This window comes from Equus asinus, chromosome 23, assembly GCF_041296235.1.
Source record: "Equus asinus isolate D_3611 breed Donkey chromosome 23, EquAss-T2T_v2, whole genome shotgun sequence".
Lineage (NCBI taxonomy): Eukaryota > Metazoa > Chordata > Mammalia > Perissodactyla > Equidae > Equus > Equus asinus.
The window spans coordinates 33,067,806-33,095,712 of record NC_091812.1 but is presented as its reverse complement, the minus strand read 5'-3'; the positions used below and the strand labels follow the sequence as shown (position 1 = coordinate 33,095,712).

The 27,907-nt window shown below is 45.7% G+C and overlaps 1 protein-coding gene across 1 annotated transcript; it reads right to left on the bottom strand.

The window, feature by feature from the left end:
* Window positions 1-1,571: 1,571 nt before the first annotated feature.
* KLF9 (KLF transcription factor 9) lies at window positions 1,572-26,875 on the bottom strand. Its single transcript, XM_014845999.3, has 2 exons — window positions 25,066-26,875; window positions 1,572-4,965 (listed from the first exon to the last, which is right to left on the bottom strand). Exons 1-2 carry the CDS (start codon window positions 25,568-25,570, stop codon window positions 4,736-4,738), a joined length of 735 nt encoding a protein of 244 aa, XP_014701485.1. The 5' UTR covers window positions 25,571-26,875; the 3' UTR covers window positions 1,572-4,735.
* Window positions 26,876-27,907: the final 1,032 nt, after the last annotated feature.

The window sequence follows — 27,907 nt, the reverse complement described above, 5'->3', positions numbered from 1 at the left end:
CCACTTCCCACCCAGCACCCAGAAAGAGCTTGCTGAAACATATCTGTTCATAGCATTCTTCTGCTTTCACCCTTCCAAAAGATCCCCCTGCCCTTAGAATCAAAATCAAACACCACGTTGTAACCTGCAAAATGAGGCCCTGTGATCCACCAACCGCCCCAATTCCCATCCCTTCTCCTCCTGTTTACACTCCAGCCACCCCAGCTTCCTTGGGCTCCTCCAAAATGCTGATGGCATTCCTGCCGAGCACTTGCACTGGCTGCCATCACTCCCTCCGCATCTTTGCAGGCCTGGCTCCTCCGTGTCATCCAGGTCCCAGCTCAAAAGCTCATGTCCCCTCAGAGAGACTTAATCTAAGGGAACCTCTCCCAACACCCTGTCATCTGACTCTATTTTCATCATAACGCATATCAATCACTATCTGAAATTATATGGATAATTTGTTTATGTGTCTCCATCCACCAACCTATAAACTCCTTGAATGCAGAGAGCTTGTCTGTTTTTTTCACTTTGTGTCCTCAGTGACAACAATGCCTGGCACTAACAGGTGCTCCGTAAAAGGGGTCAAATGAAAACGACACTCAGTAAATCCCCCACTGTCCGGAGGCAGGCCGGCACAGAAAAATGGAGGGCTGGATTTAGAAGATCCAGATTTAGGGGCCGGCCCTGTGGCCGAGTGGTTAAGTTCGCACGCTCCGCTCTGGCGGCCCAGGGTTTCGCCAGTTCGGATCCTGGGCGCAGACATGGCACTGCTCATCAGGCCATGTTGAGGCGGTGTCCCACATGCCACAACTAGAAGGACCCACAACTAAAATATACAACTATGTACTGGGGGGCTTTGGGGAGAAAAAGGGGAAAAACATCTTAAGAAAAAAAAATCTTTAGGAGATCCAGATTTAAAGATTGTCTGTCTTTAAAGCTATCCCATTCTCAGTTTCCTCAGCTGAAATCTGTGGGTAACAACAGTATCTACTGTACACAGCTGCTGTAAGGATTAAATGAGACAAAAGACCCAAACACTTGGCATGACTGGCATGCAACAAGAGTTTAATAAATAAGACCTAGCTGGTATATATCTATGTGAATTACACACACACACACGCTCACACACATAACTTGGGTGTTCATCTTCACTAGACTTAATGGTTCTACTGTCCTGCCTTTGAGACCTCAACTTGCGTGTTCTTACCAATATCATATCTCAAGAGCACAATCTGAGTCTCTAGCATTCTCTGCCCAGTTCCTAGCACAGCCCAGCATAGTCATGACCTTTATAAACCTCTTTAAGTGATTTATCTGAAAATATAAACATTCCCCTTGAGCATAATACAGTAGTTTCAAGTGGCCTCCATTTCATCTACTTCCTCAGAGGCCTGTGAATAGCAAATACACACACATCTGTACAAATATTGCGCCTGTTGAAAGGCCTGGGGTGGAATCACCTTTGCACTCATCGTAAAAGCCCACGAGCTCAGGTTAAAGACGTCACTTCCGTTATGGCAATAAAGACGTCACTTTCGTTATGGCAAAATCCGCCCCCTTCACAACACATAATGGCTGGAACAACTCGATCTTTATCATTTATTATTTTTATTTGGACAACATATATACATATGTACAAAATACCCACTGTCAGAATCCTCTTTTATAATTTCATTTGATTTACAAAAACGGGACAGCAAAATAACTTAGGTCACTAATACTGTACAAAAATAAAACTGATTAAACAGTTGTAAAGATCAGTATCTTACAGTGTTACAGATCATTCATCTGTGGCGGAAGAACGTCTCAATCTGTCCAGAGTGATGAGTACTGAGTTAGGTCTACCTGCAAACTGACAGCTAATCAGTGTCTGTAATTATAACTACCAAATATAATTCTCAAAAGAAGCATGATGTAGAGCCAGACCGTAAAGCCAGGGCATCATTCCACAGTGGTGAAGGGCTTTCTTCTTCCCTAACCAAGGAGAGGAGTTCTCTTAACTCTAAAATGATTAAATTTTCCAGAATATGACAACTACTTACAGTATTAGATAAAACAACTTTTCTTTCTTTTTAAACACCTGCGACAGTCTTTCAAAAAATTCAGTTTGGTTAAAAAAGTAAACAAAAATTACTATCCTGCATTTGGATTTTTACACGTTAAATCCATGGTCTTTTTAATATAAAAAGTAATTGTTTCATAGTTTTAGTGTTCAACGAACTCTAGTAGTCCTATTTGAACCATATCTTGAGATAGTAAACCTAATTCGAATGCTGGTTCCTGTTCCGTGACATTTGAAAACAGGATTTATCACAAAGAATAAAAAGCCTTGAGTTTATACGTTACGTTACTATAACATATAAGAGAATATCAAATGTGTGTTCTTCAACGACTTGAAAAGGCAAGTAGCAACTTTTTTTGGGAAGTAAATTGTGCATTTTTTTTAAAACAAGTCGCTGCATTGACATCCGTCTAAGTGCTGGACAAGAGCCACACGTAGATTTACTCCTGAAACAATAAGGATTGTCTTTCACTGACTTTGCTTGGTTTTCCTTCATTTCGTTCTGTGAGGGGAAGATGAGTTTGTACAAGTTTGCGGGTTGCCAGGCAACCCCAAACTCCTCACTCACTTTAGGCAGCGCGCAGAGGGTCACAAGTGGAACCATTCCATGAGTTCAGTCGGAAATAGGCGGCCTCACCTATATCCTATGGAAGAACAGATGTCCTTAAAACTTATTTTGGACACAAATTAAAATTTGGTTTAAAATAAGCGTTTCAAAAATCTGAAACAGAGGTAGAAAGTGTTCTTTATTTTTTCCTGACATGTTTTCCCGCGAGAAAACACTTTCCTTTGTATCCCACGGCCTGCTCCCAGAGTCCCTAATGTCAAAAGCAGTTCTCTTTATAGAACTACTAATACACCTACGTTGATTAAACAAACGGAAAAAAAAACACCGTGCTAGTGATGGCTATAGTCTTGGAAGTCGGAGTTGGCCATGACCCGTGCCTGCTGCAGGAGCCCACATGGCTCTGCCCTGGAGCCAGCCTGTGTCAGGTGGAACAACGAATTCACTACGTGGGTGCCCTCCGTTCACACAACACATCTTATAGCACATGTATAAACTAGAGTGCACCATAGCTCCCTGTGTTAAATAGCAGATAAAATTGTCAGAAAGTGTTATTTCTGAAGAAAAAAAAAATGTAAACATTTCCCCCACGATCACTGCTGACTCCCCTTTTTTTGAGGTTTCTTCTGAACTATGAAAACTCAGTTCCTTTTTCTGACCATGTCAAGGCCAAAATTAAGTTCTCAGGTACATGGCGTATTATGGATGTAGTGGTTTCGGCCATTGTAGACACCTGGATACAAGAGAGATAGTGGTGAGGCTTCGGCTGTACAAGATACAGTGATGTGCTTTCCTTTGTATGCATTCCGTGTGCCTTCGTGCTCCAAAAGGGACGATTTTCCAGAGTCTCCTCTGAAATTATCGTGGTATTTTCCCTTGGCACTCATTACTCCTAGGGACATATTTTTCTTTTCGTATTTCGGCTCGCTTTTCCTTTTACATCACTCTTGCACCTGTTAGTGGGAGTTCTGTAGGAAACACGGGAAGGAGACCAACCAACCTTTTCCCCAAAAAATAGACATTTCCAGAGCTAGTCACAGTTATGCACCCATTCAAAAAAAACCCAACAGAGTCAACGCCCTCTCTCTTCGTGGCATTATGGTACAATAGATGATGCTAACTAAAAGGATCGGAAAATTTGGAAAAGTTAATAGAGTTAAAATTCTGTCTGTTCTTTTGAAACTAAAAAAATATATACTATCCTCCTCCTCCTTCAGCATCTGTCATATATATTCTGCCCTCGCATCTCTGCCGTGATTTCACAGGGAAACGTATATACGGTAAACTAAGCAGATTATAACGTGGTTCCACATAGAATGTCTGTTTCTATCCTTAAAGCATGTATTTACCTTACTCATCCTCTGCATTAGAAAGTAGAAGTGCAGCTTATGTTCAAAAAGGACAATTCATACAAAGCAAGGTTTAAAAGTTCTGTACTTACTGTAACCTTTCAAAGGTTTGTCTTGATTAGTATAAATTCAGACTGCTTACCCATTGACTCTAAGTGACTTTTTTGTTCTCAAGTCTTTAGATGACAGATCATGCTGGAGTAAATGTGCTCTTGCTTGCATAAAGACAGCTGTGCTATGGCGTTTTTTAATCTCAAAAGTTAACGTGATTCAAGAGAGTGGTTTTGCTAAAGAAACGGAAGCACACTCGTCATTACATTAAAAGGTAAGAAAAACAATTCTGAGAGACAGCAAGCAGAAAGGGCCCAGAATCACTGTGTGAGGCCACAGGTCAACGCACCCAGTCAGACATATGTACACCAGTGTTGAATCTGGAAAATTCTACCCCAGTCTTGGCCTTACCCCGCCCACCCCCCCACCCACCCTCCCCCAAAAAAGTAAAGGAGGAAAAAAAAAAGAAGCATTTGCCTTCCTTCCAACAGTCAGAGATGGTTCAGAGTTGCCTCTGCAAGGGGACCAAGTGTTGACCGATCCTAGGCTACCACGTGCTTTTGAAAAACAATGCAGGGAGAGGAAAATTAGAATATTGACCAAAGAACAGTGGCTTCCTGTGCTGGCAGGGGGCCTCTTCTGGGCGTCGTTTCCGTGTCTGTCTGTTGGCTGGGAGTAGTTTTGTCTGTGGGGGTCCATCCCTCCCTGGCCCCGGCGGGTAGCACCTCACAAAGGGTGGGCCAGCGCCTTTTTTGACCGCTTGATCATGCTGGGGTGGAACTCGGTGTGGCGCCGGGCGTGCTTGGTGAGGTGGTCGCTGCGCATGAAGCGCTTCTCGCAGAGCGGACAGCGGAACTGCTTCTCCCCGGTGTGGGTCCGGTAGTGGCGGGTCAGCTCGTCCGAGCGCGAGAACTTTTTAAGGCAGTCTGGCCACGTGCAGGGGAAGGGCCGCTCACCTGGCAGGAGGGAATCAGACAGGACACGGTTTAAAGAACACGGAACCGAAACTCTGAACGCTGCTCATGGTCACCCATCTCTATGCCTCAAGGGATAAATCCTTTGCAGATGAGTTTATGGGCTGAATTATTCCCGTCGTCCACCCCACCCCCCGCCCCCATATATATGCTGAAGTCCTAACCCCTAGTACCTCAGAGTGTGACTGGATTTGGCCATGGGGCCTCTAAAGAGGTAATTAAGGTTAAACGAGGTCATTAGGCTGTGCCCTCCTCCAATGACTGGTGTCCTTATAAGAAGAGGAGATGAGGACCCAGAGGCACAGAGGAAAGGTCATGTGAGGTTGCTGGGAGAAGATGGCCACCTACAAGCCAAGGAGAGAGGCCTCAGAAGAAACCAACTGCACCAAGACTTAATCTTTGACTCCTGGCCTCCAGAACCTTGAGAAATGTACTTGTGTTGTTTGAGACGCCCAGAGTGTGGTACTTTGTCATGGCAGCCCTGGCAGACGAATATGATGAGGAAATTGCTGAGAATTATCTTCTCTAAGCAAACGAGCTTGCTATTTTGTACCCAACTGGATCCTCAAGAGTCTTGGAAATTATTTTTTCTGGTTTTATTCTACGCAGTTGCTGGCTTCCTGAGTTCTCTCAGAGGAATCCAAAAACTTAGGCCTTTGCTAAATTTCCTGGCATCTGATCAACTTCCCACCTGGAGCTGGCACCTCCCTCGAGCTCCTGAGTGCTGGGGCCGCCGGGCCTGTGTCTCAGCAAGTCTGGTGACAGGAGGCCTCCTATCTGACAAGAAAGCCTGCCTGTTCTTGAAACCAGCCTTCCTGCGAAGGCCATATTTTAAGTCATGTTGTCTTAATACTAAAAATAAGTTTGTTCCCTCTGCCACATAATAGTCCTTTAAACATCTGAAGGCAGCTATCATGTCTTTCTCTAATCTTCTCTCCTCCAGATGAAACAATCCCAATTTCTTCCATATCTCTCATGAAAGAAGAATTGACATTATTCTAAAATAATAACACAGGTGCAGGCACAGAGCTAAGGGCTTTCCAGACATCATCTCATTGAATTCTCACAGGATACCCCACAAAGTGGCCCATTTTACTGATGAGGAAACAGAGGCTGGGAGGGCCAGAGTACTCGCTCAGAGTCACACAACTAGAAAGGAGAGCCATGAACTGACACCATATACTGGACTCCAGGGCCCATGTTCTTGGCCGCTCAGCTGTCCTGCCTCTCATGGGTCATCAGGACTTGACAGTGTTTCCACATCCCTCCCCACTCCGATTGCTTTCCTTGAATTGATGTTATTGTCTCCGTGTCCCACTTAAAATGCAGCTGGCCTCACCCTCCAGATGTGATCAGGCCAGCATCAGGGGCCTCCTGACCCCTGGAATGGCAGGGGAGGGCCTGTGTCCATTTTGGGGGTGGGGAAACACACATAATTAGAAAGGCAGAAGGAGCTGGTTACGATGAGAGTCTTGCTTGTCCCTTTTGTGAGTGACTGCCACCTCCTGGCTCTGAGCGCCTGCCTGCCTACTCCTGACACCTTTCCAAGCACAGCCAAAAGCAGCTGCTTCATAGACTCAGGGCACACAGACTCCTGGTTTCCACAGAACCCTCCAGACAGTCCTCTGGTAGCCGTGAGGAGTGAACACTTTCTCACTCCTGTCCCCACCTTCCTGGAACGCAGAGAGAGGCTCAATAGCGTGGAGCTGTCCAGCGTGGGGCATCTGAGTCATCCAAAAATTATCCATTCTCTCCCCCAGCTGGTTCTCACCTGTGCCAGAGACGTAGAAATAATAACAGCAAAACCAGACCTCGACCACCTTCGTGACAATCAGTACAGGCTAAGGTTTTATTGCTGTTCTCTAAGCAGAGCAGTGATCGTCCAGCCCACTTGTTCTTGTGGGAAACCCAAGGTGGGCAAAACAAATCTGCACAGGCAAATTTGCTACACATGGGTCTAGGTACAAACCTTCACCGAGCTCTGGGCTGAAAAGCCACAGCAGCAAAGGGCAATAGCAAACCAATGGATGCGAGCCCTCCCCGAGGGGATGGGCTCTAGGGCTAATGAGGCATGAGGATGCTCAGTCTCCAGTAGGGCCAAAAAGGAAGAAAGAGAGCCTCACACTGAAGCCTCTGAAAAACTCAATGACACAGAGTTGAAAGCTACATGTTTGCAACTTCTGTGGGATCAAACAGCATTTTTACCCAGTTCAGCAGAATGCTGAGCAAAAGAAGAAATGCAGGTTGTCACAACCCAACAAGGTCTCAACCTCCCGGGGCAAGGACAACGTCATGTCTGACTTTTGTGTGCAAGCATTTAGTAAATGCCTAAACTCTGTGTGTGTGTCTGCTGAGTCTGTTAATCCTCCAGGTCGCTCACATGACCAAAGTCTGCTCAGAAGTTCCCAGAACACTGGAGATGATTTCTGGGCTTTCCAGAATTAGACTGCAGTGAAGTCCTCTGTAACCCCAATGAAGTGTCTATGGGGACAATCTTCTTTTAAACATGTTATGTTAAAATATAGAAGGGTCAGAATTCATACAGTGAAATGTAAAAAGCAAACCAAAAGACCGTCTCTGCTCTCTTTACAGGAGCCCTCTCTCCACTGCCCTATGATCTGGTGGTAAGGAAAGCAATGAAAAGGAAAAGCTCAGTGTTCTCTCAATGCTTGTTAGGACAAAAACTGACAGAGGTGGTTTTCTTGGAGGAGTGGTAATGTGGTTTAGCTTACTCACTGGCACATGTTTCTTTCAAGTGAGTCATGAGATGAGGTTACTTTATTTGAATAGATCTGTGTCCACCGTGGGGAAAACGCATCAGAAGACCACTCTGCTGTGTGCTAGGACTGGGGAAGAAATAAAATGGCTTAATGGAAGTGAGAGTGGAAAAATGTCAGGAAGCCCGAATCAGCTGTATGTACAGAAGAACTCTTAAGTATTTATGCTTACGATTTACATATATATCAAGTGTAATCAGGGTCTATTCCCATTGAATTCACTTTCAATCTGGCTTATGGCTACCCTCTCTTCTCAGCCCCCCATAGTTGCCATCCTGTGATTGTTCTCATTGCTTCTAATGCGGATGCTGTCACTGACCTAGCATCCTTATCCCGGGGTGTTTCAGAGAGAAGAGAGGGCCACCCACAGAGCCCAGAGCAAATCAGAGCCAACGGCAGCCTTTGTTAGACTCATATAACTTGTATAATTCAAGCTTACAGTTTCCAAGCATTTAAAAAAAGATCTACTTGGAAGTGAATTGCTAGCGTAAAAGCTCCAGAATCATTTTATTCTTCTTGGATCCCTTGGAAAAGCATTAGGAGCTTTTAGTCAATGATCTAAATTAGGGGTTAGCAAACTATAGCCTACAGGCCAAATCTGACCTGCCGTCCATTTTTGTAAAGTGCATGAGCTAAGAATGGTATAAACACCATGCTCGTATTTGGTTTTTACCAAATGGTTGGAAAAAAAACAAAAGCAGAAGAATATTTTGTGACAGAAGAAAATTATATGAAATTCAAATTTTATGTCCACGTACAAAGTTTTACTGGAACAGAGTCATGCTCACTCGTTTATGTATCATCTGATGGCTGCTTCTTCACTACAACAGTGTCGAGTAGTTACGACAGAGATCGTACGGCCCACAAAGCCTAAAATATTTACCATCTGGTCCTTTGTGGAAAGTTGGCCGACCCCTGATCTCAATGTGAAGATGTGAACTTCTACGTGGTGTACACCACAGTGTGTAAATCCAGATGTCTTCAGGAGCCAGACATGTGATACAAACGGGTGAAATGCCAGGTGTATTAGCTCATGGGTTGAGGTAGAAATCATGGCCAAGTGGAGAGGCTTTCCCACTTCAAGACATTCAAATTCCACACTTTATAAAACACTGTACCAGCCAAGCAGTATGTGTGCAGGGGGACCTAGATTCTTCTTGGGGACTTACAATTTGCAGCCCTTTGAAATCATCCACCTCTTTAACTCAGCGGTGAGCTCGCATACAACCTGTTATGGGATACCTTTCGGCATGTTGGTTAACGATAGACACATAGTACCAACTAGAGAATGATACATACTTTGCCTCTAAGAAAGCATGGAATGGGGAAATCGTATGTAGAGAAGGAACAGAATTTAAGGCTGAGTGGGCCCAGAGATGTTCTGCCGAGGGAAAGAGAGGCCTTAGAGAGGCTGTGGCTCACCCTTCATCCTGCAGCCAGGGGGACATCAGCAGGCGCTTTCTATCAGCTCAGGACTAAGGCCCAAAAAAAGAATGGTTATGTGCAGACTGAACAAATTCATGTGGCAAAGCAACTATCAATGAAAGAACATTTAAACTTGTCTTTAGTATTAATGAGAGAGTTATCATCCTCCTGCGGAGAAAAAAAAAAAGAACAGACATGTACTAGTGCTTTATTTCTGGCCTTCGCAGGAAAACACACCCAGAGGCAGTGACACAATAAACTCCGCTTTACTGGAGCAGAGCTGTTAACAGCACAAGTTTCTCCGTGTTCTCATTATTTATAAACCACTCCCCTCCCCTTCCAGCAACAAGCTAAGCACCTCTTGCTGACAGAGACTCAGCTCCGAGAATAAAATAAACTTGATCAAAATGGTCACTGAACACGGCACCAAAAGTGCACAGGCTTTCTCTGTGGAGACAGGTCAGGCCTGCAGAAGTCTCCTGGGCCTCCAGCAGGTTCAAAAGAAGTGGAGTGGGGCCTGCAGGCTGTGCCCCTGCTTACTTAGCACAGACGGCTCCCTGTTTATCAGAAGGAGCCTCCACGCCACCTGGGGGTTAGTTGACGATGCCAAGAGAAGCTTATTCTTCTCGGCAAGGTCTTCAAACAAACGGTGGTGAGTTCTCCATAGAGAGGGAAAAAGAGGACGAGCTCCGGGCAAGTGTGGGGCTTGCTAACTGGATAGACCCCAGCCTGTCCAGGCTCCCCTGAACTCAGACAGGCCGCCACTGAGGTCCTGCCTGGGGTGAGGCAGCTCTGTGCTCTCCACAGTCCCCCTTTCCCACCTGGTTCTTCGTACCTCCCCTTCCACAGTCCCACCAGAGGGCCTAAAATGGGCTAACCTTAATTGAGGCAAGAAGTTTAAAAATGCAAACTCTGAAGCTTCCATTGCTTCTAGCAAAAGTAACCCAATCTAGTAAAACAAACCTAAGGGAATTAGGCCCCCTTTTCAGAAATGAACTCTAAAAATGCCAATTAAGAATCATAGCTTCTTGCAGACACACAAAATCAAGGCTGCTTCCTGAGGAAAAACAGTGTTTTTTAATTGTAAAAAAGCAACTAGGATCCCAGAGATAACAAGATAATCTGATATTAGAAAATCATATTGATATTGATATTATTCCCCACTTTAACAGGCTAATATGCCCCCACACCCCCACACACATCTTGCCTTGTCAAATGCCAAATAGTATTTGATCAAATTCAACATCCAAACCTCATAAAGCTTTTAGGAAAATAGAAGAATAGTTCCTTAACAGGATAAAAAATATAGATCTGAAACCCTTCCCCAGCAAGGTCAATAGTAATAGAAAGGTAGCATTCCCACCAACGCCAAGCTCAAGGCATGAAGGGACACCCACCCCGTCACTACAGCTATTCAATAGTGTTCAGGAAATGCTAGTGAGCGCAATTAGATGACCAAATAGGACGTAAACCCTGGGAAGGAGGAGGTGAAATAAGAATTATTTGTAGTCGACACAATTTTCTATTTGGAAAGGCTACAATAAATAACTGACAAATTAACATAAACTAGAAATGCATTCACGGGTGTAGGTATGCAAAAGAGCAATGGTTTTCTTATATACCAGCCACAGCCAGTCAGGATAAGCCTAAAAAGTTCAGGACCTGCATGAAGACAATCATAAAACCCTGATAGAACAGAAATGAATAAACGGAATGTTTCCCATGTTCTTGGAGGGTAAGACTCAGTGGTGTGAATATGGTAATTCTGTCCGAATTCCTCTACGAAATTAACACACACCGTAGAAATTCTTTTTTCTTGAACTTGACAAAATTATTCTAAAGTTCATTCGGAAGAATAAATATGCTCAACTTGCCAAGAAAATTTTGCAACGGAACAATAATAAGTGAGCACTTGCGATAGCAGTTATTAAAATGTATGATTAAAGCCGCAATAATAAGATAGTGTGATACCAGCACAGGAAAAGAGAAATCAGTGGAGCAGAGTTGAGTCTGAAAATAAACCCAAGACTCTATAGGGATGGGGTACTTCAAATCAGTGAAGGAAAGGATTCAATAAACGGCACATACATCTGCTAAAAAAAAAATTAAAAATTAAATCTAGATCCCCACGTTTACCTTTCACCTAAATAAATTCCCAATGGGCTAAAACACATAAACATAAAAAAAATAAAATCTTAAGGTAAAAGAAAATATAGGTGAATATTTTTAGAATCCTGGAATGGAGACAGACTTTCTAAACATGAAACCAAAGGCAGAATCTTACTTGAAGGATAATTTTGAAATACATAAAAATGTTAAACTTCTTCATGGCAAAAATATACATAAGTAAAAAAAAATAAGAAGCAAAACAGTGAACTAATAAAGGAAACTGTGGCATATGACAAAAGGTTAAAATCTGTAATATAAAAAGGACACAAATCAAAATGAATAGCCCAATTTAATACAACTGGGCAAGGATGCAAATAAGCAACTTACAAAATAAGAAATAGTAATGGCCAATAAATAAATCTATGAAAATATATTCAGTCTCACAAGTAATGAAAACATGCCCATTAAGACATCAACAAAATATATATGAGGCTGGTGAAAACATTAAAACATATGTTCCCACCTATCATTGGTGGAGGCACGAGAAAACAGGCACTCTAATGCATGAGTGGGATTTATAATTGGTCCAAGGCCATTTGGCAATATGTTCTTCTAGGAATTATTTTTGGTAGTAATTAGATAGGAACACAGAAATATACAGGGATACCAGCCTTGTTTATAAGGCTAAAACTTGGTAACAATTCAAATGTCTAACAATAAAGAACTAACTGGTCTAAGAGTTATAGAGTATCCAATATAGTGGAATAATATGCACTTGTTAAAACGGTACTAGATTGTTACATAATGAAAGGGAAAGATGTTAGCCGTCCAATGCTAAGTGAAAAGAGCAGCCTACGATCTGCTGTGTATGTGCGTGAACATCTATGGAGAGAAAAAATCCTGGGAGAATAGATAGAAAATGTGAATAGTAGCTATTGATAGGTGAGCAGATAAAGAGCAACTTCTAATTTTTTCTGTAATTTCCCCATTTTCTGATTTTTTTAAACAGCAAGTACAAATTTCTTTTATAATGAGAGAAGTCATAAAAAAGTTTTTTCATATTAAAAAAAATCTTACTGTAAACAAAGGAAACAATGACGCATTTGAGTTTAAATTTTTCCACAAATGGGTTGATCAAGAATACATTCCACTGGGGGATGGGGAAGAGGAGTCACACTCTAGTGAGAAATTACGGGAACACTCCAGTGCCCAAGACCAAAGTAAAAGAAGAACCATTCCTTCTCAGATTGTTAGAAAGTGAGAAACTTTTGGAACAAACTACATCTGTTTTCTCTCTCCTCCTCCAGCTTCTCCTCTCCTACTTTTTCCATATGTGAAAGGAAAATGCCCCTAAATGAAGGGACAGGAATCTCCCTTCACATGCGGAGTTACACAGACAGTAGTGGCAGGGCTGCTCCCCTAAGGAGTGTCGTTAGGAAGCAGGGGGAGAGAGAGTGCGCAGACGTGCAAAGACGGGCAAGTAAAGTCCGATGCAGTGTTCCTCATGGACGAGGCTGGTAGGGCACGTGTCCACCCAGACCTGCCCCGACCCCTGGCACCTCACTGTCCATTGTCGTGGGTCCTCAGTCCCCATGGGAAAGCAACATTGACTTGCAAGTACCAAATGTGAGCCACTGCTTTATTGTGTTTTATTCCCATTATCCTCAAGTGCAGACCCACCCATGTATTGGACAGAAGAGGCATGCAGGCCATCTCTGGGTACAGACAATCCTACATTTCCCCGCACACATCATGCTGATTAATATTGGACTCAAATATCAAGAAATCAAAAGCCTCATTTGCCAGAAACATCGCTACATATGATGTTCTGAAGGAATAAAAACGCTTGATACGCTTTGGAAGAATAAACTTGCCTAAATGCCAACCTATCACATTACCATTTTCTTCTGGCCTCTCTCTGAATCCTTCTTGTGATTTGGTTTCCTTTCATATTTTATTTGTTGATATAACAAAGTCACTATAGAGTATGGATGTGAGATCGTACTTCCTGGTCCCTGTGTTTATCTGTGGAAAGCAGCTTGTCCCATATTTTAGGGTCTGAACTGGGAAGTGGGTGTGTCTCTACCATCTGTCACGCAGCACTTCCTCACTGGAAGCTGGTGTCTAGGCAGCAAGCCTGTCCGAATACTGCTTGCACATCCCCGCCCTCGACCGATCTGTGAGACAGCACATGTGCCAGGACCTCAGAAATAAGGACAGCAGACATCAGATTCTTGATTCTTTAGGTTCTCAACCCGGCAAGAGACACGTCTTCATGTCTCCGTTATACAGCCCCACCTTAGCAACTCTGAAGCAACAGAGAGGTGAAGGGACCTCCCCACATCCACACAGCAAGGTCCAGGCCCAGATTAGCTGATTCCCACGCCCGCATTCGTCCTGCCATCCCAGACTGTGCTGCCTCTGTCCAGTTATTTGTGGGAAAAAGAAACAATAAATAAATAACCTCCTAGGCACTAAACGTTGAACTGGATATAAATGTCTGATGGCAAAACTATCCTGAGAACATAGATTCTTTGAAGCCTTGCATTTGGGGTGATTTTTATGACCATCTAATTCACACCTGTCCCGTTTCACACGAAGCCCGACTCAGAGACGACTTGCCCAAGGACACCCTCCGATTGGAACCGTTTTCCAAATTCCTTCAGTTTCGAGCAGAAAACAAGATTAGATGTGAAAGAAGAGCAAGGCCCCGAGTGAAGGTACAGAGAGCCTTTGAGGGTGGGTTTTCCTAATTCTTACTCCCAGGCCCTTCTTTCCATATGCACTGCCTCCGGCAGGGCAGAGACGATTGAAAACAAGTAAGTTGCTGCTGAGCTTTAAGTTTCAAAATAGAATTTGAAAAATGTAAAGCAGACCCCAAAGTCCTGCAACTCCCTTGATTTGCTAGAGCTTCGACCTGAGCTGTAGAGAAAGAGAGAGACCGGAGGGGCTGCGTTTACAGAGTAGACAGACAGGTCTCTCAGACGGGCCCAGCACTCCACACTCTCCTTTTAGAAACGGGCTTGGGCAGTCCCCAAGGAGCAGCCACGGTTGCCTGGTCCCCGGCATGCTTAGGGCCTGCGTGAGCCCTCTAGGGAAGTCCCCCACACACGCCAAGGCACCTGAGGAGTTGGCTGCGCGCCTGGGAGAAGGGTCTCAGGGCACGCCTCACAGTTTGCACATTTCCAAACGTAAGGTGGGGACAGGGACTGTGTGTTCCTGAGCCCAAGACCACGTGGTCAGGAGAATGCCACAGGAGAGCTGAGTCACAGAGCACAAGGTTCTACCTCCCGGATCCACGGTGCAGGGTGCAGAGGCTGCCAGCAGGTGAGGACCAAGACCCAAGCAGCCGAGACCACCAAGGTCAAGGAGGGCATGCTCCATAGACAGCCCCCTGTGATGCCAAAAGAAGAGGGGAGTCTCTTGCCCACCAAACAACAGATCACTCCCAGGAGAAAGAAAGGCAAAGGGAGAGGGAGAGAGAACTCTGATTTTGCAAACATTTACCCAAAGGAAAATACAATTGAATACAGAAGAGACTTAGAGACCCTAAATGGCCAAGATGAAGTTTTTCTACTCACAGCAGAAATGGGTATGTGTGGGGCAGTGGACGGAGTGGGGAGGGAGATCGAGGACTCAGTTAGCTCTGCTTATGGACAGTTACCACTTTGCACACCCCAGGTTTGTGACCAGGAGATTCCTACTCAATGCACACAGTTGCTTTACAAGGGCCACCGAGACTTTTGGCGTCCTTAGCGAACACAAGGATAACCTCTCCATTCGTGCACTTAGGTGAAATTCTATGTAGCATCCACAGCTTCCAGCCTGGGGGCAGCTGCTATCCAGAGAGCTAAAGCCTTTGGCTCAGGAAAGACGATGGGTAAAAGGAAAATACAGGAGTCGAGACTGTTGTCTGCTTAGTAAGTGGCTACTCTACAGCCAGGTTGTGGTTCTCGTAATGACTCAGAGTGACTAGCGGCTATTCCAGCATGTGTTTCCAGCTTTTTCTCTCTGGTCTCAACCTCTGTACACTGTAAGGCTGTGACGGCCATAGATCCTACTCACACATGCCACATGGGCCACCATCTAATAGTTTTGCAAGCTCTAACAGAGTAAGCCACTAATTCACATGGCCTGGTGTTTGTTATCAAAGACCACGAGGAATGGCAGGGCTGAGCTGTCCAAACCAAAGTACCCCCCTGCCTGACTCCCCCAGGCATTTCTGGGCAGCTCTTAGACATTTGGGAGCAGGCAGGATGTCGAGAACAAATGACTCAAGTTGGAAGGGCACAGCCCATGTTTCTTTCACACGGGGACCTCACTTCAGTGGGATCATGCTCCCCAGACAAGCACTTGTGGCTGGCCATGGGTATGATTTACATCATGAAAGAGGGAGAGCCAGCTGTTTGGGTGTCATTCTGCTTATTTTCATTAAATTGGCAATGGTATAAAACTACTGTAGAATTATGGCCGCATAGCGATTTAAGTCACTTTAATGTGTTTTTGCAGGTTATTTTTAAGATCTAATTTTTGCCTCTAATGATTTATTATGGTGTTTTTGTTGGGCATCACTCACACTGAATAGACTTCTGAGTCCCAATGGGAACTGCCATATAAAAAGTTCGTCTTTGTAAAGATGAGGCCTTGATCATTTAGCACATGGGGTGACAAACATTCATAACCCCAACTCATTTCTCTGGGCATCTAAATAGACAGGCAACTGGGATGAAGACCAAGTGAGCGGGACTGCTGATCACACTGCTCTTGCTATTCTTGTTCCACGCGAGGCTTTCAGTCCTGGCTTCCAGAACCTCCACTGAGAAGGGCCTAGGGGTATGTGCTTGCGCACAAGAAAAACAAGTTGAAATAATCGATCTTCTACCAAGATCATTTAGTCCATGCCCTTGTGGCCTATCTTTTAGGTTGAACTCCAGAGATAGCTCACAGCTCTTTCTCTTCACGGGGAGAAAAAGATGGAGAAAAAAATGTTGCTATATTGATCCATCTTTCATTTTGTCAAACTCTGCTCTTTAGAACATCCTGTTTGTCATTCTAAATGGGCAGATAGAGTGACTGTTGGTTTTGCCTGTGTGGCATCCATTCACTCTTTTGGATAATACATAAAACACCTTGAATTGCCTTTTGGAAACCACCCCTTCCCCACTCTAAGTCTATGTAATCGCATGGGGGTGACCCCACACCCCGAGACCCAGAGGCTGGATGTGACCCAGCTGTGCCTCGGTGACTGAGTCCACGCACAGGCACACAATTCTAACTCAGTCATGAAGCTCGAGGCCTGGGACTTTCACTGGAATCACTGGGAAAGGGGAACGGTCTTTCCACAGGGCTTGCTGGCTTGGCAGGATGGGAGTTTGGAACTGCTGGCAGCCATCTTGCCACCATTAAGAGACAGCCTGCCCATGAATGAAGCCAAAGCAAAGGACAAGCCAAGCTGAGCTGGGAGAGAGGCAGACACTGAGTACCTGTATCGAGAGAGACCTGAAACTACAGTGACCCCAGGTGTGTTGCCAATTTGAATCAGTAAAGTTCTAGTTTTCATTAAGCCAGTCCAAGTTTGGATTCTGTCGCTCACAACCAAGAGTCCTGACTCACACAGATGTGGACCCAGAGCTGGGGTCTTTTTCAATCGGAAGGAAGCAGGTTCTGGATAACTATTAGAAAATACAGGATAGGTTTGGTCAGAGTCCAAGATTTCTGCAGATATTCCTAACCAAGGTTCATAAAAACCCACCACAAGCCAGAGTCACAGCACAAGAGTAGAGAGCTAAAGACTGGTGGCTTTGGGGCCAAATCCAAGAGAGCCATGCAATAGCCAGGGTCTCTTCCCCTCTGGCAGAAACCCAACGGGTCCAGGTCAACAAGCATTCATGCGCAACTCCAAGCACCTGGAAACATACTGGGAAAATTCCAGAGTAACCTTGGACTAAGTTAACAAACTCCAAGTCTAATTCCTCTTATAAAACGAGAATAAGAGTCCCTTCCTATCTTATAGGACTTCTGTGAGTTTATATGTGACAATGTATGTAAATCATTTGGCTTGGAACCTGGCATATAATAAATGCTGGATGTTACCATTATTATTGCTATCATTACCACTAACATTAATAATTTACTATTGTTCTTACTATTATTACTGTTATTTACAATGCCTGCTGTCAACATCTAGCACAGCTCTTTGCATGTAACAGTCACTCAATAAATAAATATTATTTAAATGAATGAACTGCTGCTGGATTAATCTGGAATTGTAAACAAAAATTCTAGGAACCTCAAGGGCTTCTGGGCAACACATGTAAATTATTTCTTTTTAATTATAAGACTCAGGATATGGGGACACTGTACAAAATGCTTTAAATACCCCATCTGAATTAAGTCTCATAACTACTCCATGAGTATATAATTACTGAACTCCATTTGACAGATGGGAAAACTGATCTCAGAGTTCTCATAATTAGAGGGGTGAGATTCAAACACAAGTCTGAAGAAGCAAAAGGTAGCGCTCTAACCACTCATCCTATAGCCTCCCTACTGACTGTAAAGGCCTCTCCTAGAGGACCCTCCTGCCCCCCAGCCCCATTCAGGCTCCTGAGAGTGGGCTGGTCCCCTCATCATTGGCTTTACACTTTTCTGACAGCCTCTGTCTTGTCAAAGTTGGCTCCCTGGACGGGAGAGATGGTGAAACAATTTTTCCCCTTCTATCTTTTTGAACAAGGAGGATCTATCAGATTTCTTCCAGTTCTGAGATGTCCATAACTCTCAGGCAGGATTTCTGTGCTTTTGTCTGTTGCCTGCCCCACTGATCCCCATTTTGGTTCAACTCAGGTCCTCCGAGAGGCGCTCACTTCCAAAACGATGGAGAATCGCCTTGGGAAAATGTCCGAACCTTGTTTAAGACAAAATACTGCTGCCTGCGTTTCAAATCCTTGCCATTAATTTTGTAAGGCTTAAGCTCCATCTCTTTATTTAAATCTATTTAAAGAATGTCCTCACTTTTTTAAAAGGTTCGATCAGGGGTGAATTCCATTCTCCTGTCAAATTTGTGATCATTCTCAATTTTGTTTAAAAAAAAAATTTCAAAGGCCCGGGGTCCCTGGTGGCTAACTGGGTCTTGCAGCTCTAGAACCTTTAGATTTCAGATCCAGATGTTCGATTCCCATGCCAGGACTCCAAAGGCTCACAGACTTCATGATAAACCGAGATGAAAAGGGAAGCCTGCGGGTACACCATCATACACGTGGGCTTTAAGCACAAATGGAAACGAATGCCTCCCAGGATCCTATGCATAAAAAATGGATGCACCTCACTCCCTTAGTGGGAAAGGCATTCTCTATGAATAATAACGTTAGTCCTATTATTTGCTGAGGAGACTGCTTGAGGCCGGGATAAGACAAATGCTTACTCTTGGCCTTAATGCACCAAAAAGGTATTAAAGTTTCAGGAGGGCTCCAGGAAGGGATGAGGAGGAAACCTCCCAGGCGCCCCGCCTTGGGCTGTTCAGGGAGAGCTACTCCCATCATGAAAGGGCAGAGGTCCCTGGGGCTGACTGCGCCTCTGCCCTTTTGCTTGGTTAATTCGAAGCAGCTCTTTAAATCAAGGTAAAAAAAATGTTAACCACAGATTGAAATCCTCAGGAGACCCGGGGGGAAAAAATTCAAACCAAAGAAGTGCAAAGAAATCACAATGAAGGAAGATCTCCACACTTCATCTTCAGAGGACCCAGTGCCTTCACTGTGCTACTGAGGAAACGGGAGGCTCTGGGAGATTGTACAAGATGCCCAAAGTCACATGCTCCTCAAGGCAGAGAGCCAGCTTTTGAGCCCTGGGGGCCTTTCCAAACCCTCCAAGCCGCCCCCAATGCTTAAATGGAACAATCCCCATCTATCTGAGAGGGTGGGCATACGGATTTTTTACAGACAAAATGATGGATGTGATGACCTCTCAAGGTCACTTCCAACCTCTAAATTCTATTCTTTGGGTACTAACAACTGCTGCCACCAAGTGCTCTGAGTTAGGCCTAGGCCTGTGACTAACTTTCCAACAAAAAGTGGGGCGGAGCAAGAGACAGGATTGCTCAAAGACCACTGCTAAGGATCCCATTTCTTTCCCTTTTTAACCATCTGTGGGTTTTTTTTTCCTTTGGCCCCTCCTCTTTGCGTGTGTTGCATAGAAACAGAAAGTGCCTTTGTACCAATTACTAGGCACTAATTTACTCTCTTCAGTGGGCGCAGGGCTTGCTGGAGAAACATTAGGAAAAGGTGGGAGGGTCGGATGTGGGGGAGGACTCCAGCAGCACAGGCCTGGAATGCTGCATGCTTTTTCTCCAAGTCTGAGAACAGCTAAGAGGAGGGGAAAAAACCCAGAAAATTTGGAAGTCAAGACTAATGAAAATGATAAAGCTGTTTTTTTTTAAAATCAAGAATGCTAATGATCACAAGGCATTCAGAAATCAGATTGATGGGCTAGAAAACCAGCTCTAACCAGGGCACATCAGGTTGTTTTAGGGGTTCCAGAAAGAGTGAATATCAGGAAATTGTCCGCCCACTTTTCTTCTGAATGAACTTATTAAGGAAGACCATTGTCAGCCACTTACCCAATATGTCATATGATATTTCTCTCTGGGAAGTCCAATCTGGGAATTTCCCACAGACGTTGCAGAATGACTAGTTCTTAGGATAAGCGTCAATAATTGAGACAGGAATGTAAATCTGACCCTTCTGTTCAGAGTCCAAGAATTCATTTCCCTCAGGTTAAATCTTTGCGTCTGAGGGTAATGGGGTGTTACCATCAAAACAGCCCTGTGTTTACTCTGGTATCTCCCTCCCCCACTTGCACCCCTCCCCTCTCTCTTGTCACCATTCACAGAAGATTTGAGAGGAAAATCAAAGCAAACAATGTTTTTACTCTGAAATTCTACTCCACTTGTATTTTCTGTTGTGAAATAGTCATCGTGACAGCAGTAGAAGCTTTTCTAAGGTAACCCCACTTTGTCTTTGCTGGGACAGGAATAAAGAGCTGTTGGGTCTCTGGACAGGCCTCAGGCCCCAGGGTGAGATTCCAGCATCAGGCTAGGGCACTAGGGTCATATTTCCCTGGAATCAAGGGAGTTTTAGCCCCTTGTCTGAAACCCGGAAGCAAACCCTATAGGACATCCCTACAGTCCTTATGAACCTACCACCCTCTACAGCTAGAGACCATTTGCAGCCCTCTGCTCTCTTCCTGAATGTTGATTGTTATTTTTTCCTGACAGGATACATGAGACTGTGTCTAGACAGCCTCACTGGGGGGTGAGGGGGTGGGGGGTGGTATTGCCCCCAAGGGGCAAAAATTGGATCTTTGACAGATGAAAAAAGTCTTAGCTATTACAATGGCGTGTGGCCTTCTAAAGGGGCACAGTGCACAGACAGCTCTACAGTATATCTGTGGTACTAAAATGACATGGGGGGAAGGACAGTTATGGAAAAAAACCCAGCTATAGTCTCCTGAGAGGAGAGAAAATGGGGAAAAAAACAATGATCTGTGCAAGCCCCACTCAAGCTTAGTTGTAAATGCATCTCGGATGAAGCGTGTCAGGTTATGAAACACCATTCCACATCACAGTGGGAACCCTCTGGAAAGAAGACTAGGCAGAGAGAATGTCTCCTTAAGGATCAAGGCACAGAGCCTCCCTTCTCCTCACGAAGGGAAGAGGAAGTGGTAAAGACTGGGCAAGGGCTAATTAACCAGCTGCCGAGGCCACTTCTGAGCGGAGGCCCCTAGTCTGGGGCCTGCTGCCAAAGCCAGACCTTGCCCTGTCCCTGAACCCCTGCTTCCTGGATAATGGACATGGGTCCTTCTCACACCTCTGATGAAACTAAACTCTCCTGAACCAAACAGTTGCCTCCAAAGCTCTTTGCAGTAATTATGGGAGGAGAACGCAAGAGGCACGGAGCAGGCCTGGTCCCTGCATAAGCAAAATTTTAAAACTTTAGTCTAGCTACGGAACATCCCTCCCCAGTTAAGGTTGGCTGGTGACGGACATTTCCAGAGAGGCTGGAAAATCGCTTTCCCGTATTGGAGGATAACTTCCACTGTGGGGGCCGGGCTATCTGGGTCCCTTTCACCAGACAATCTCAGTACCCCAGGGAAATGTACCAACAGGGCAAGAAAAACAGAAGCAGTCACTCTTGGGATGTTGTGGCTCTTGTCTTTCCTTGTTTTACATGAAATTCCTCCTGCCCTATTAAAATAAAAAAACAACCAAACTATGATTTTTAATTTTTTTTCTATAAACTGAGGTGTGACGGGCGGGATTTAGGGCTTTCTGATTTCCAGAATCCTGTAACCAGTGTCATCAAGCTCAACCCACCGTCACCACTTGAGGACAGCTGACTTAAAACCCTCCAAAAAGAGAGTGAAATTGCACCTGGCAGGAATATAAGGCCTAAGGTTTCCATCACTGGGATGTCAACCTAACACGACTCTCCGTCAGCCAGTTCCAATGACTTCCAATCTGGAATTTAGATGTAGTTGTTCCCCCCCCAATATACATATAGTCTACGTGCAGGGTGAGGGCAGGGTCAGGAAACTTAGATACACTGAAAATTAGTTGTAGTTTCAAATAATATGCTCGATATGTTTTCAGACAAAGTACTCCAATGGGTCTAACTGTTCATCTAATTACAATAAATACACCTGAAGTATCCAAAATGTCTGGAAACGGAAAAGAGTGTATTTGTTCTCTGTTTTTTCACATTAACCATGAATCCACTGCTTCACCTGAGAAGATTATCTGATCTAGAGGCTGAAGAAAAACACATCGTGCATAGTATCAGAAAATGTAAACTAATGTACTGCTTAAAAATAAGTTTATTCTATGTTTCCTGGGTCTGAGGACACCCTGTCTACTGACACAAATTGTAAGATCCAGAACTTCTTGATGGCCAACTGTGTGTGGAATTCTATTAGGTGCTTTATGTTATCTTGTCTTTGGACAAGAACCTATGAGGTGTCATAGTACCCTATCTTGTGGATTAAGAAGATGAGCTCAAAGCAAGAAGGGGTTGCAAACTTGAATGCCAACAGAGCCAAAGTAAATGATTAAAATAAGGGACACTGCCCCATATAAAGAATAACCAGTTCAAGCCAATTGTCCCTAGGCAGGAATTCAGGCCTAGTATTGCCAGATCATTCGATTTTTCCAGAGAAGCCAGAAATCTGGATTTGTGTCGAAATCCTCTGATTTTTAGATGTTGATAGCTAATTAAATTTTTATGAACCCTGTGTTGGGCAAGCCAAACAAATTTGCCAAGCAAATTCAGCAGCAGCTCTAGTTTGCAAACTCTGAATTCAAGTAGCTTGCTTAAGGTGTCACAACTGGGGAACAGTAGGACAAATGAGAACCCAGCTCAGTGCCTCAGAAGGGTCTTTTCTCTTAGGACACTATATATATACCTGCACTGAATTAAATGCAATTTTGTTTAAACGACTCTCAACTTCTACAGCCACGGGTTCTACAGAAGTAGCAGCTGTTTGAGGCAGTAGGAAGAGGTGAGCAAGCTGCAGGCGGGATTCTTGTCCGGCTGCATTGAGCAGGGGGGTGTGGCTGGAATTTTAGCTCTTAAAATCTTCACAGAATGCAGACATTCCAACACTATCTCTTGTCCACCTTCTGGAGTGAATACCAGCAAAAAGAAAAGCTCCTTACCCCACCTCAAAGACAATCTAACACCAAGCTGTATCTGAAATTTCCAAATCCATGAGACCTCCTACCAGTCTCTTATTTAATGTCCCCTTTGCACATACCTTCTCCAGCAGGAGGACGCTTCCGACTATAGTCACAGAGGCCGAGGTTTTTGCTCAACCATGTCCTAGCGTGACAGAGCCCCAAGCCATAAATAAGACACCTGCAATCACCATATCGCTAATTTCAAAAGACTGACTGTAGCATTTAAAACGGGATTAACATTTCACTTCGTTTTCCACTCTTAACTGTGTAAGAGGTTCTCCTGAAACAGCTGAGCCGACTCGCCTTATGGAGAATTGAAGAGCACCACGCATGCACGCACACATGAGCAGCCATTTCTATAAATGCCTTAGAAAATCACTCAGCCGAATGGTCCAGAACGCTGGGAATCTTTTTTTTTCTGAGTTGAACAGACTCAGGTAGCTCACACAGAGGCACTGCAGGCCTCCCCAACAGTACGACTGGGCAGCTCCCTGAAGGAGAAAGTGCCTTTGCTCAAGGTGGCAGTGGGTGTCGATGGGAGCAACTGTAGTCCGGGAACATGGCTGACGCGGCCAGGCCCGCCCAACAGCTGCCGGGGAGTAACACCCTCGGTTAATATACCCCTACTTCACCCCCGGGAGCCACGCTAAAGGTCACATCCCCCATTCAACCTTACAGATACCAACTTTAAAATGTGCTATTTTATGGCAACCTAGATGACAGCCCCAAACAGAACCTGATTTTACATTAACCACGGAGGACCTTCGGTTTTACTCCTGTGCCAAGCAGCCACCTCCACAAGAAGCACTTTCCAAAGAAAATAAAACATGAGATGCAGTTACGTGGCCATTCTTTGAAAAGACCAAACCAAACCAAACCAACCAATTATCATTTTAAAACCACAGGCCCAGGGCCTCATCTTAAAATTACAACAATTACACCAAAAGACGACAATCCTTTTCCAAGTAACTCGGACAACCACCTCTTAAACATGGTGTCATAGGACAGAAGGAAAAGGGGTTTCCTGAGAGGACCACGCCCCGTGCTTCCTTATCGGAAGAGCACTTGCAAAAGAACCTTGCTAAAGATGGTGAGACAGCATGGCCCAATGTGAAAGCTTTCCAACTTTTTCTGAGTATGTTAAACAGAACCAACAGAATTGGCTGACCAAGGTCCCTGTCAGTCCCCAAAGCCCGTTTTATACTGCAGATGTCTTCCTAGCCACATTCATTTGGCCAGCCCTGCCTCTTGCTCTCCCTGGGAGAGACCCTTCCACGCGGCCGACCATTGCTGAGCCTTGACAGCGGGCAAGGACCACACCTCCTCAGTAACCGCTCTGTTCAGAGGTAGAGGGTGCGACCTAAGTCACGTGGAAAAAAAAAAATCCCCTCTGAAATCTCTCTTATTAAAAAAGCTAACTAGTCGTGAAGTTAACCCACCAACCACCACTTGATCAAACTCCTCTGCTGCCTGAAGCAGTGTTATTTTAAACCTCTCTGGGGACTCCTGGCCAAATTTAAAACCACCTTGGCAAGCCCTGAAAAGTAGCAAGCATACGGCTAAATGAGTCCTTAGTCATCCCCGAAAGGTTCCATGTCAAGGGTGCCGCTTGCCCCCAGGTTTTGGCCACTTCGCTGCAACCCCACAAGAGAATCAAATAAAAGATACGCCATTTGACTTCCCCCCCGCCTGCGTCTGCCCAGGTGCGGTGGCCCCACCGTCGCTGGGTGCGGGAGTCCTGGGGGCGGGGCGGGACCGGGGAAGGGCGGCACCGCTCCCCGCGGAGCCACGCACAGGGGCTGGCCCTCCGCACTCACTCTGCCCGCCAGTTTAACGCTCTCCGTGGCTTCTAGAGGCCGAGGACAATTAAGAAGAGAGTGAGCTTGCCGTCTCTACACCGTTCAATTATTTAAAGAGTTAAACAGCATCTTATCCAAAATGTTTGCACCCTTGAGGCCGAGTGTGGTGTCCTTAACGCCCAGGATCGCTGCCCGGCCAAAGGTGAACTAACCCCCGAGCTCGCTGGGAGAGGGAGACGCCGCTAACCTGTATGCACTCTGTAATGGGCTTTGAGATGGGAGGATTTTCCATAGACTTTCCCACAGCCACTGTAGGGGCACTTGTGCCTCTTTTCGGAGGCGTGTTTCCCCTTCGCAGACACTCCAGGGTGGAGGAGGGAGAGTGGGCTGGGCGCGCTGCCAGGATCCTGTCTCTCCTCCGGGCTGTGGGAAGGACTCGACCCAGATTCGGTGGTCACGTCGCTGTCGGATCCCATATCCTCATCCGGACTCTCCAGACTGTCGCTGCACACCGAGGGGGTCTGGATGGGTCGGTACTTGTTCAGGTCCAACAAGCTCTTGGCGATGGTGACCAGCGTGCAGTAATCCTTCCAGGTGTCCCCCGGGTCACCGTGCTCCTTGGTCACCTCGCGCTCAGGTAGTCGCAGTCGCTCGGCGTCCGGAGCGCCCCCATGCTCCGGCACCGCAGCGCGGTTCGAAATGGAAACCAGACACTGGGCAGCCACGAAGTCCATGTAGGCGGCCGCGGACATGGTGCGGGCGACGGCAGCCCCGGCGGCGCGGCCAAACTTGGCGGTGGCTGCGGAGGTTCGGCTCGCCCTGCCCTGGCCTCGGACGACGAGCGCGGCGAGGCGCGGCGCGGCGCGGCGGCCAAGGGGGCGGGGGCGCGGGGCGCTTCCGACTCGCAGGAGCGCCGAGGCGACCTCAGCCCCTCATCTTTACGTAACCGGCAGCGCCTCCGCACGCAGCATCCACGGCCCCGGGCTCCGCCGCGCTGCCGCCTCTTGCCGCCGCCCGTACCCCGCGCCGGGCGCGATCCCCCCGACGGGCGCGCCGGCTGCTCCGCGCCGGCTCCCTTGGAAAGATGCCACACGTGGCGGTCGCAAGTTTATTCGACTGAAAACGCCCCCGAGGCGCTGGGAGAGGAAACTGCAAGAGAGGTACACGCCCTCGGCCGCCTCTCCGTCGAGCCAAAGCCCCAGGACATTCACCCGATCACCCCGACGCAGGTGGCAAGGGCCAGACCAGGTGCCAGGTCTAAGAGATACTTTTCCCCCAGTCCGCGGACGGCTTCGGAGCCCCTTCTCTTGCCGGTCCGCACCGTTCCGGCATTCTCTTGCTCAGTAACAATTTCGCAGAATCCCATCACGTCACAACCCAAACCCCCTCCAATTGGCCGGTGGGGAGGGTGATTCAACTCTGTTTACTTTCTCCCCCTGCCAGTCAGAAGGGCCTTTCGGTGGAGAGGTGCGTCTAGAACTGAGGCGTGCGGCCAATCCGACTGTTCCGTTTCGCTGCCTCGTGCTACCCCTACAGCCTCGAATGCTGACATTTAAAAGGGTAACAGCCGGGAGGCTGGAAAGGAGCAGCCGCTCATCTTCAAGAGGGCCTCTGGGTCCGGTAGCCGGTCCAGGCCTCCCCGCTCACGTTCCAGCCTGCGGAGCTGCGGGACACACCTTCCCTAGTCAGTTGTGCCCGTTCTTATGACAAAAGAGAACTTCAGGTTCGGTTTTCCAGCTTGCAAAGAGTTAAGTGACTTCCTGCAAACGCTACAGTCCCAGCAACCGGCCTTCCAATCAAAAGTAAGTTGGTTGATGTCACTGACATTGGCTCAGCCAATCAGAAGGGCGTTCCGAAAGCAAGCGCTCGACACTTGTAAACGCGAGGAGCTGTAGTGAAACTGGACACATCCTTGTATTTTATGTTGCTGGTAGTAAAATTGAGATATGTATGGGAGGGCAGGGGTGATGAATAAATGCCATGTGAGTCTATAATTAAAAAAAAAGCAACTAAATATGTCAAGTCAGTTGCCCAAGAATAAACACAAATGAGAAAGCATCAATTCGTTTTTTCAGTTTTGGGGCGCAGCATACTTTGGGAAAGATTTTAAATAATTTTTCCATCTTATACATTAACTATGACTAATTCATCTTAAAAATGCAGAGCCGACAAAAGTTCTGTTTTAGAGCATAGTCTTTCTACTGTCTGGCTATTCTTACACTGGAACACCTCATCTTTGGTTTTGTGATACTTCTTAATTCCTCTTTCCCCAGTGCAATTTATTCTAGGTTACTTTAGTTTTTCTTTTGAAGCTATTGTAACCCACCTTCAAATAAGTGGGGACAAAATCCTTCATTTGTGTAACTTAAAAAACGAAATGAAACATTCTTAGCTCATTTTCTTTCCACAGATCCTTGCCTGGTTATTGGCATGTGTTTCTCTTCCCTTGCTTTACAAATGTGGAGACTGAGACCCAGAGAAATGACTTCTCCCCCTTATCAGGTGGATAGTGACAGAACTCAATTGATACCATAAATCTCCTGATTCCTAGCTCTTTGGGCTTTATGACAACTGAGCTCTTTGGTTTTGTGGAATATTAACAGTGCTAAACAGACTCTTAAGAACTGGAACCAGCCAGAGATCCTAAGCCATTGAATATTGTGGCGTTACTTGATCAACAGTTAGTAGGGGTCTTGGAGTCTGATTAACGCAGTTCGATTCTCCCTCTGGATGAAGGATGGGGTTGTTTTCCATCTTGATAGCTGAGAAAAGAATCTAGTTCCAGTGTCTCTTGCAGGAGGTGTACTGTCAGCACAACTCATTAAAAATACATTTATTTTCCTAACTGGGTGTGAGAAGTGCCTGCTTCTATGTGATGCAGATCCAGTGAGGTCCAACCAGGGCCCTCACTGGCTGTTAGCCTTTGTCAAGGTTTGGGAAAGTTACACCAAGTTCCTGGTCTCTAAAGGAAGGGTCCAAAATTAACCCTCCCAGTTTGAAGGCTAGTATAGTTTATTTTGATTTTGCTTTTGAAGTGGTACAGGAAGATATTGGAGTAAATGACTACACAGGAAAGGGAAATAGAGAAA

Bases quoted from the DNA above. Each gene is read 5' to 3' on its own strand.
- KLF9 (XM_014845999.3), bottom strand. From the start codon at position 25,570: ATGTCCGCGGCCGCCTACATGGACTTCGTGGCTGCCCAGTGTCTGGTT. The intron at 4,966-25,065 runs GTTAGCGGCGTC...CCCTCCTGCCAG, and splicing joins CCATTACAGAGTGCATACAG to GTGAGCGGCCCTTCCCCTGC.